Genomic DNA, 11,213 nt, shown 5'->3' with positions numbered 1-11,213 from the left:
GTGCTGGTGGCCTCAGGCAGTCCAGCTCTCCGGGGCAAGCACAAACGAACCAAGGTGGAGAGGCCATTAAATCCTAATATCCGACGGGTAGGGTCGTGTTTTTGTAGTGGTGTTTTTTTAATGCCCATGAGGTAGAGACCCGGAAGCAGGCTCAGAACTGCGACTCTTCCAGACTCCTTTGTGCTTCAGTGGTAGACAAGGCCGCCATCCTGCAGCTGTGAGTGATTCTGACCAAGGAAGCCCTCAACCCTCACTTGGGCTCTGAGGGGCTGTCCACGGCACAACTGGAACCCTTCACAAAGGCCATGTCTGTCCGAAACTTCATTCTAGTGGGTGGCTGGCTGCGGAGCAGGGACTCCCTCTGGTCCTGGGGTAGAGGCTCATCATAGATGGTGGAAATGAGCCCCAATTCAGTTCTACGTGTCCTCTTCAGTTGCCCAAATGGCTGGAGCTTCTCTCCATGGTATCTGGATAAAAAAGGGCTTTCAATAAGAGAACTGCTGCGTCTACAGCTCCAGTAAAGAGGCTGGGAAAGGACAGGGAAGTAGCTACTACATATACAGAATTACTTCTGGTTGTTGTTGTGTTTTTTGCACGAAGTACTGGTGATTGAATCCAGGGCCCTTGTGTGCCAGGCAAGCACACTGAGCCACACCCACAGCCCCAAAGACACAGCTTTAAATCTGGATTTACCCTGTGCCAGCAACCAGGGACCTCAGATAGAATTTTCATTCCATCATCATTCCATCACTACAGGGTCCCTAACAGTTACTGAGTCCAAACTCAGGCTGGGGAGAATTATTCTTCTAGGGGATTCTGTTAAGGAATAGGGTTTGGGCTAAAACAAAAAGGAGTAGTGGCAGATTTACTTTTTCCTTCCAACTCTGCTTTAAAGTTGATCCCCTAGGCATACCCAATATCCACCCCAAAACCAATGGAAAGAGGAAAACCAGGACATAGCTGAAAGTTCCTCAGCCATACTCACCCCAATCCACGCTTGCATCTGGGGTGTTGGCCATCACCATCCAGGGCCTCAGGCACCCCAGAGCATCTGCTGCCCAGGCCCTGGCCCTCAGCCCAGCCTTGGCGCTCCATTACCTTCCGACCAATACCCTGCAGAGGGAAGGGCAAGACTCAAGAAATTGACTCAAGTGAGATGTAGTAATGCACACCTGTAATCTCAGGCTAAGGCAGGAGGGGTGCTAGTTCACAACTAGCCTGTCCACATAGACAGATCCTGTTTCAAAAAAAAGGAAATAATGGAGGTAAAGAAGGAAAATAGATGGGGTCAGTGGGCTGAGCAGAGTGCTCACTCACCTTAGTATGTCGCTCAAAGGTGCCCACCTGGTGTCCAATCATGGACCCATCTTCCTGGCCATCACGACGCCTCTGTTCCAGACGCATTTGGACAGAGTCTCGAGCGTCCTTGTCTCCACCATCTGAAGAAACAGCCCAGTTTGTGGAAGTTTCCTTCTCAACAGAAGGGAAGGGTTCAGGGTTCTAGGATTCCCTCCCAAGATTTACTGATTCACTTTCATGATGTCCTGTTATCTCTCTCATTAGACTGGGGGCTCAGCAAGAACAGGAACAATGGCTCCTCCCATCTTATAGATAAGCTTGTGGTGAAGAAATGTCACAGGGCCAATAGATGAAATTACACCTCAGGTCTCGCTCCCCTGACCCCCAGATCATTTTTTAGTCCCAAAATACATTCCGACCAGAACCCGAGCTTCTGAACATCCCATTCCACCAGGGCCTGCCCATCAGACCCAGAGCTTCCTGAGGTCTGTTCCCTTGTGTCCTTTCTCCTCACAGAAAAAGGAAAAAGGCTCTGTCCATACCAGCATTTAGTGAACACAACTAGAGATGATGAGCGCATGATGGCCCTTGTATCTACAGGGTCTGCATCTGTGCATTCAACCAACCATTGATTGAAAATACTCAGGAATAAAAAGTGCATCCATACCGAACATGGGCAGACTTTTTTTTTCCTTGTCACTCCCTGTACAATACAGCATAATAACTACTTACATAGCATTTACATTTCATTAAGCATTCTGAGACATCTAGAGATGATTTAAAAAAAAAAGTAGATGATTTAAAGCAAACAGGATGTGTGTAGATTGAAAGCAAATACTACACCATATTATATAAGGGATATGACCATCTGCAGATTTTGGTATTTGTGGGGGTCCGAGAACTAATCCCCTCAGCTGTGTCCAGGGCTACTCCAAGGGAACTGGTCCTTTGTCTTAGCGTCTGCTAAGCATGTCTAGCAAAGTGTAGTCACCTGCAGGTCAGGGCACCAGTTCCACCTCCCAGTCCTCTGCTTGCTCAGTACCTGTGTCGTAGTACACACTCATGTCTACGTCCCAGTCATCAGCTGTCTGTTCATCAAAGTCTGCAGGAATATAAAAACAACAGAGTGGATTAAGTACTCTCAATTTTGCTGAGAGCAAAATTTAGAGTTAGACACATGTTCTAGAACCTGGAGCCCTGGTTTGTGTTTTCAAGTTTCCTCTGGGAGGGTTATTCAGAATTCAAGTAGAGATACATATTTTCTGTCCACTGCTTCCTCATTCCAAAAAAGGATGACTAGTCTCTCATATACAATAAAGGTAAGCCTGTTCCCTAGCTTTTTGTTTGCATTCATTGTTAGGAAATACACTGTTAGGGTGGAAGAGAGAACCCTGAGAGAATACAATAGGGATCACTACTGCTATCAGCCTGCTATAATTTGGATCTTAAATTTTGTCTTCCAAAAGCCCCCACGTATAAAAGGTTTAGCCCTAGCATGGCACTATTGGGAGGTGATAAAACTTTTAAGAGGTGGGGTCTATCTGGGAATGTGGCTCAGTGGTAGCACACTTGCTTGGCAAGCACAAGGCCCTGGATTCAATACCCAACACTGCAAAAAAAAAAGAAGAAAAACCTATCTCCATATACAACCTTATTCTGAGATACTGGGGGTTAGCTATTTAACATACACACTTTGCAGCCAATTTCAGAAGCATAAGAAAAATTAAACTCTCAAAAGAAAGGCTCTTGGAATCTCTCCTCTCTCACCCCCTGTGTGTCAAGCAGGAGGTGCTCCCCTTTCCCTTTTCTATTTCTTCCTACTTTATCCTATTTTGCTAGATAAATCTTAGCCAAAAAAAACTCAAAGCCAAAACAAAATAAAAAAACAAAAAACAAACTCTTGTTGGCTGGGGGCATGGCTCAACTAGTTGAGCACTTGCCTAGCAATTTCAAGGCCCCAAGTTCAAACCCCAGTACCACAACCCCCCCCCAAAAAAGAGAGGAGGGCCTAGTGGCAAGTTTTAGGTTACTGAGAGTATGCCCTTGAAGGGGACTGTAGGATCCACGTCTCTTCCTCCTCTCTTCTTTGCATCCCATCCATGAGGTGAATAGGCTTCCTGTGTCATGAACTCCTACCACAATGTGTTACCTCACCACAGGTCCAAAAACAACTGGGCCAATTGACCATGGACTGAAACCTCTGAAACTGAGCCAAAATAAACCTCTCTCTTTATCTCTCTCCTCTTTTCTCTCTCTCAAATTGTGGTACTGGTGATTGAACCCAGGGCTTCACACATGCTACACAAGTACTCTACCACTTGAGTCATACCCCTAGCAAATAAGTACTTCTGTACAAAGGCTTTTTTTTTTTTTTTTTTTTTTTTTTTGGTGAGGGGGAATTGAACTTAAAGCCTTGCACTTTCTAAGCAAGCAGTCTAACACCTGAGTCATGCCCCCAACCCTTTTTTTTTTTCCTTTTATTTCTTTTTTTAAATTGAGACAGGGTGTCATTATGTAGCCCAGGCTGGCCTTGAACATGCAATTCTGCTGCCTCTGCCTCCCACCTGCTGGGATTACAAGGCCTGCACCACCACACCTGACTTCAACCTCTTCTCTTTATAAATTGATTTATCTCCAATGTTTGTTACAGTAACAGAAAACTGACTAACAGATGGCCTTACCTCCTTCTTCCTCCTGCCAGAACTGGGCATCGGTATAGAATACCAGACCAGAGCCACCCTTCTCCCACTTAAGCTCAATCTCCTCTTCAAAGAGCCGCTCGGTGGTCCGCTCTTGCCTGGTCACATCATTGTGCAGTGCTTCATGTCGCTCCCACTCCTCACCCCGGTCATCATCCTGGAGAAGGTGGAGAGAGGTGACCTGCTTATCCAGCTTCCTCACCTCAGGCTCAGAGGAGGGAGCTTCAGGGCACAGAGGACTGGGCCCTGAGCTCCACACCTTAAGGGTTCTCCAGAAGCAGCGTGTATTTGGACCTGAGAGCCTTAACCAAACATCTCTCTGTCCCCTTAAGATTCTCCATGTAGTTTGTTCCCCCTCCCACAAGCCTGACTCACTCTTAGCTCTGTGCTTTTGGCTGTGCAGTTTCCGGACCGGATGTATGTGCCCTCCTCCCCGACATCCTTTTCTTTTCCTCTTGGTTAAATATTTTTCATTCCCTTGAGTCCTGCAGTCTACATGAAGTCTTCTCACTTCAGTCCATAGCTCTGTCACCAATCTCTGAACCCTCAGTGCTAATCAGTGCACACTGTTTAAGCCTTTATACACTATGTCACAAAGAAAGAAGGGACAAGAACTAACACAGAATCTACTGTGTATCAGACTCTTCCCATAATTCAGCTCCTTTAGTCATCCCAACCACTCTGTGAGTTAAGTGTCATCATTCCCATTCTCTAGATGAGGAAACCTAGGTTCAGAGGAATAAAGTGAATTGCCCATGACAATACACCAAGAAAGTGGTAGTGCCAGCATGCAAACCTAGGTCGTCATCATTCCATATGTCTTCCCAGATGCTGGTTCTGTCCCTTCAAGATTTTAGGTTCTTTGAAGGTAGGATATAGGTGGAAGGATGTCTTTTGAATCATGAGCTAGTCCTCTGGCTTACAACTGTTTGATTTGTGGAATAACAGGATGACTCCTGGCTTGAAACTCTTGGGGTCCCTGTCCTGGTTAAACCCCAGGAGGACATAGGAACCAATACTGTAAAGCCGATGCTGGAGAAAAGTCAGGACAGTGCCACACTAGGGATGTGGTGCAGATGTGGTAGCTATGCTGGGAGCTTTGAAATGCAGGTGCCTTACTTTTTACTCAGAGTACACATATAAGCATACAATACAGTTTTTCTAAAAAAATCTCACCTCACTTGATTTTATGGGTGAACAACCAAGTCTGGAGAAAGGAGTCTATGGAATGTCTATTCCTTTGACAAAATCAAAAGTACAGGCTGGCGTTTAACCCACTGACTCAAGGTCAGAATCCAGAGGTGACTGTTCAGCCACACAGTGAAAGCACAGAGGTCGGAGAAGTGGCCAGTGGTATCCTAATGCCTTGGGTTCTTTAAGCTGCCAGCAACAGCATGGCACATATACTCACATCATCTGAACGAGACTCTTCTTCCTCTTTTTCCTCCTCCTCCTTGGGCTCTTCACAGGGACTGGCTGGTGTATCTGAAAGGCAGGCCCCCTGGGGTATTTCCTCACCCTCAGCTGTGTACACGTGCTCTTCCTGCTCCACAGTCTCAGAGTCCTCATACTTGAAGGGCACATTGCCGTATCGTCGGAAAGAACTTGTCTTGGGGAACTGGAGCTGCAGGTGAGTGATGATTCGAGGTGGTAGGCGGCAGGCCCGAATCAACTCCAAAAAGACCCTCAAGGGAGTCCCCACATTCCCATTAGGCATCAGCACTGGTGGGTTTAACTCCGGCAGTTGCCTCAGGTCAGCCAGGGTGAAGGCTTCATTTTCAGCCTTCCGACTCTGTAGCTCCTTCCGAGTCTTAAAGGGAAAGGAACCCAAACCTTGGGAAGGAGGGAGAATAGATTTTGAAACCCAGAAGCTTCCTGAGCTTCCAGTAACACCTAAGCCAGAATCAGTCACATTTTAAATGTTACCCTAATGTTGTTACCATTCAAACTTATGTTGACTTTTTTTTGTGTGTGTGCTAGGGAAGAAACACAGGGCCTTACCCATGCTAAGCAAGCACTCTAACTCTGAGCTACATTCCCAGTCACATGCTGACCTTCGGATTCTCAACTGTCACCAGCTCCCACCCATACACACTCTCATATCTTTTTCATATCTTTTGTCTCAGCTATACCAAACAATTTATCATATGCTGAGAGTTTCACAGGATTTCTTCTGTCTTTGCAAATGCCATTTATCTTGAACACAGTTCTTTCCTACAAACTCCTTTTTGTCTTTCAGTATCCAGATAAAAAATTACATTCCTGAACTCTCTAGGATGTTGGTTTCTCCCTTCTCTGTCATCTAACAGCACTTGGTGATAAACAGAATACGATCTAGCAGGATGTAATGACGAGTGTCTGTAGTCCCAGCTATTAGGGAGGCTGAGGCAGAAGGATCTCTTGAGCCCAGAAGTTGGGTAACATAATCCTATGTAATTAAAGAGGCTCCATCTCTCTAAAAAATTCAAAAAAGAAAAGAAAAGAAAAGAAAGTGCGCTGGAACATTGCTTAAGTGATAGAGTGCCTCCTACCAAGTGCAAGGCCTTGAGTTCAAAACCCTAGTACTAGCCAGGTGCTGGCACCTGTAATCCTAGCTACTAGGGAGGCAGAGACCAGGAGGATTGCAGCTTGAAGCCAGCCCAGGCAAATAGTTCAAGAGACCCTATCTCGAAAAAACTCATCACAAAAAAGGGCTGGTGGGATGGCTCAAGGTGTAGGCCCCAAGTTCAAACCCCAATAGTGCGAAAAAAAAAAAATACCCAACACAAAAAAGGGGCAGGTGGAGTGGCTCAAGTGGTAAGAGCATCTGCCTAGCAAGCATAAGGCTCTTTCAAACCCCAGTACTGAGAAAACAAGTATATACAGCATGCTCAGTAATGGTTAACATTAGAATCTCTGTAACAATTAACCTTTTCCAAATCTGTCTTTCTCGGTGGATTCTAAGCACAGACTGTGTCCTACTGTTCTGTGCATACCAATTTATGTCACACTAGATCTAACAATATGAGCACTTATTGAATGAGTAAATTAGAGGGCTCTGCACTGTACTTCCTGTTTCTCCAAAAAAGTGGCTTTCCAAGTGTTTAATGTCCAGAGAAAAGAGATTGTCTGGGTGAGAAGCCAAAGAGATGCAAGAGGGAAAGACAGTAAGAGAGTTATATGAAAGTCGTCAGAAAATCTACACGGAGTCACTTATGGGAAAGCTTAACAAAATAAAGCCAGGAGAGCACAAAGGGAGGGTTCTCCAGCATATATCTCCCTGATTAAAGATACAGTCCCCACAGACCCTGCCAAAACCACAACCTTGCACAGACCACCACAACCTGGCACAAAAAGTACTTCTAAGAGGGCACCTGCCCAACAACTGCCTTTTCAACCCTGAACTGATGCCACCCTTGTTATTGATCCTTGTAAGATAATTGTTTCAAAACAACTTATGCAAACATCCTCATTTTGCCTCTTAAAAAATCTTTCCTTTGCCTCCCTGGATATGGTTCACCATGGTTCCGCATGGCACAAGAATTCCCCAACTTCAATCCCTCTTTTCCAAATAAACTCTTCTTTGGAAAGTTGGTCTCTGTAAGTTAACAGAAACCCAATTTCCTTTATTCCCTGTGTGTTAGTGCAAAATCAACTCCCCAGATATAGAAAAGGATCTCAAAAAGAACAAAATAGAATACATTGGAAAATAGAAGATTATCTGAATAAACCTTTTAAATCCCCAAGTTAAACTAAGGTGCAAATCGAGCCTGAAGCTCTGTCCAGAAATGACTGAACTTGTAGAATCGTAACCAGAGGCTTGGCTTAACTTCTCCAACACTCAGAAAGGATGCTTCCGTCCCAAAACCCGTAGGCCCAGTCCGTTGTCTTTATTTCTCATACCTGATGCCTCAGTGGGTAGCCTAAGTCTACGGATGACACAGCGACCCGGAAGCCAAATTCCCTGAGAATCCAGCCACCGGCGGCCCGAGTACATGTGAACAACCTTCTGGGCTTGAGCTAATCCCCGTACTGAGATAATGCAGCAGCAGGTGCGAGTCTGGACCGCAGTAGAGAGAGCGCGGGCATCGGTGGCCGGGGTCTGGGTGAGAACCTGACCCTCCATCGCAGGGTCGGAAGAAGATGGGGCAGAATGGGAAGCGGCCTGGGAAGGAACTCTCTCCGGCCGATGCCGGTAGTGAAAACAGAGGAATCCCCCACCGCGCTGTTCCCTGAACTGACTAAAGTAGCTCCGAAGCTGGGCCGATCGCAACGTAGAGGGAATGCCGGTCACTACTAGATAAACTGCCTCCTCTTCTTCCATCTCGGTGGGCGCCGCCATCTTGGATGGTCACATGATCTGCGGGAACCAACTCTCGCGAGACTGCCGAGAATCCATGCAGTTGCCGGAAATTGCAGAACCCGTGACTGGTGGTGAATTTGTCAGGCTAAACCGTATGTGGAAGCTGTATCCGGGAAGGACCAGGAGAAGTTGTCCGTGTGCTTTGACAATGATGAAAAAACTCACCTGAAAAGTGGGGTTATAGAAGTCTTCAAGAAGGCTTAACTGAGGATCAAGCTGAGACCAGCTGGAGGCGTCATTTTTAAAGCTATATAGTTGTTGAGGGTCTGCTAAATCTTAATCAGTCTTCCTCAGTTTAGAACCTTTTTAGCCGTTCATCCATTTATTCTTTCAAAACATTGATGAACTCTCACCGATTAGTAAGAAAAAAGCCAAACCACAGAATAGAAAAATGGGCCGAGGGCTGGCGGAGTAGCTCAAATGATAAGAGTTCTTGCCTAGAAAAAAATGGGCCGAAGAGGAAACATATACGTTTAATTAATAATGAAAGATGCTCAGTCACAATAGTTGAAGGAAGTGCAAGGAGCCCCACTTCTCATCCACCACATTGGCTAATTTTTAAATCCTCAAGGGCCAGTGCTCAAATGGTGGACCTGGAGCTGTCACACTACTACTGGAAATGTAAGTTGATGCAACCGTTTACCTAGTAAAAGCGAAGCTACATATCTTTTGACCCAGCCATTCTACTTCTAAGTATATACTTTAAAGAAATTCTTGTACATGTTTTTCAAGAAATAATCTGATAGTTTAGAATATGACCAGAGCCTTTGATTCTGGAAAACAGTGACGGTTAAGGACACACCCCCATCCTTTTTGTGTTCAGAACACAGTTTACTGCAAAGGAACACCCTTCCCCATCTGACTTAGGTAAGGCTCACAGATGCCTCCTTGTGATGACGCCAGACACAGATTCCAAATTCCAATTCCCCGCTTCATAAAAGCTTTAGCTGAGGTTTTTTTGTTTAGTTTTTTTGCTGTATTGCGGTCTGAACTCAAGACCTTGCCCTTAAGCTCCACCATTTGCATGGCGCCCCTATCCCTTTTTACTTTAGGCTTTAGTTTATTTTTCAGATAGGGCTTGACTTTCGCCCTGCCAGACTCAGATCCCTCCGACTCCCCAGTAACTGGGATTACAAATTTATGCCATCATGTCGAGCTTATTTGTTGAGGTACTGTCTCTCGCTAACTTGTTGCCCCGGCTGACCTTAAGCAGTTATCTTCCTATCTAAGCCTCCCAGGTAGCTGGGATTACAGATGTATACCACCACACTGGCCCATGCTTAACTTCTTGTCCCCACAGATCAATCAGAACAAAATGCTTGTTAATCAAACATGCTTGGTTAGCTTCTTCCCTTCCCCTAAGTCCCTGAACGTTGGCCAACCCTCAGCTTGAGCCAACTACAACTCCTCCTCACCTGTCCCTCTTGAAAATAGGCTGGCTTCAGAGTAAAACATTTTCCAATCTACTGACCCATCATGACTCTTTTTTTTTTTGTGGGACTGGGGTTTGAACTCAGGGCTTCACACTTGCTAAGCTCTGCTGCTTGAGCCATGCCTCCAGTCCATTGCTGTGGTTATTTTGGAAATGAGGGTTTCGTGAACTAATTGCCCTGGCTGTCCTCAAACTGTGATCCTCCCAATCTCAGCCTCACAAGTAGGTAGGATTACAGGTGTGAGCCTCTGGCACCTGGCTCATCATGCCTCTCCTGATCATTTCACTTCCTCACACCCAGTTTTGTTTTTTTTGGTTTTTTTGGTTTTTTTTGCAGTATTGGGGTTTAAACTCAGGGCCTACACCTTAAGTCACTCCACCAGCCCTTTTTTTGTGTGTGTGATGAATTTTTTCGAGATAGGGTCTTGAGAACTATTTTCCTGGGCTGGCTTTGAACTGCAGTCCTGCTGATCTCTGCGTCCTAAACAGTTAGGATTACAGGCTCATGCCACCAGCACCCTGCTCCACCCAGTTCTTTCTAACCTTGTTTACTCCTTCCTATAAAAGAAAAACCCTTTTGCCTAGCCCTTGAGATCCCCTTCCTGCTGCAAAGTCCCACTCCTCCTAATTGCAGTACTTCCTTTTCTCTTTTGCAATAGTTCTCACTACTAAAGTCTCTCCTTACTGAGACTAGATTTATTTTTTATTTGACAGTGTATATGAGTATTTATAGCCGCAGTATTTGTGAGGGAAAAATATTGGCATTTAATGCAAATAAATAGGTATATATGAATAAGTTAAGACAGAAAACAGAATTATTTCATTTATATAAAGTTCAAAATTGCAAACTGAAAATATTTTTAGGGGTATATGAATAACTATGCTTTAAAACCTTAAAGAAAATTCTAAGAAATGATTACTGAAATCCAGGGTCATTAGCTTTTTGAGGAAATGATAGGTTTAGGGACACATCTATGTTACTTTATAATTTTTTGGTGGTATTGGGATTTGAACTCAGGACCTTGTGTTTGCTAGGCAAGCACTCTACCACTTGAGCCATGAAATGATATGAAAAGATTTAGAAAGAGACTTCAAAGTTGATGGAAGTAATGACCTGTGGAACAATGGTGAGGATTCAATGAACTGTTATTCTCTATATTTGACATCTGTCATATCAATTTAATTTTATTCAATATTTTAAAATCTTCTCTTTGAACTGCAGGATTGAATCCTGAGTTTTGAGCATGCTAGGCAAGCCTTATACCACTTGAGCTATACCTCTAGATCCTTTGTTTTTATTTTGTTTTTGGGTCAGGGTCTCACTTCTTTCTTTACCCAGACTAGCCTTGAACTGAGATCCTTCTGCCTCAGCCTCCCTAGTAGCTGGGATTATAGCTATGCACCAACACACCCAACTAATTTAAAGAGGGTTTTTTTGGCA

The 11,213-nt window shown here is 44.8% G+C and overlaps 1 protein-coding gene across 1 annotated transcript; it reads right to left on the bottom strand.

Moving 5' to 3' along the window:
• Positions 1-96: 96 nt before the first annotated feature.
• Gpatch3 (G-patch domain containing 3) lies at positions 97-8,345 on the bottom strand. Its single transcript, XM_020183116.2, has 7 exons — positions 7,881-8,345; positions 5,410-5,831; positions 3,981-4,155; positions 2,342-2,401; positions 1,318-1,439; positions 986-1,113; positions 97-467 (listed from the first exon to the last, which is right to left on the bottom strand). Exons 1-7 carry the CDS (start codon positions 8,317-8,319, stop codon positions 251-253), a joined length of 1,563 nt encoding a protein of 520 aa, XP_020038705.2. The 5' UTR covers positions 8,320-8,345; the 3' UTR covers positions 97-250.
• Between the last annotated feature and the right edge of the window lie 2,868 nt (positions 8,346-11,213).

Source organism: Castor canadensis, chromosome 7, assembly GCF_047511655.1.
Source record: "Castor canadensis chromosome 7, mCasCan1.hap1v2, whole genome shotgun sequence".
Classification (NCBI taxonomy): Eukaryota; Metazoa; Chordata; class Mammalia; order Rodentia; family Castoridae; genus Castor; species Castor canadensis.
Note: the sequence above shows the minus strand (reverse complement) of the source record. Positions and strands in the feature narration are given on the sequence as shown.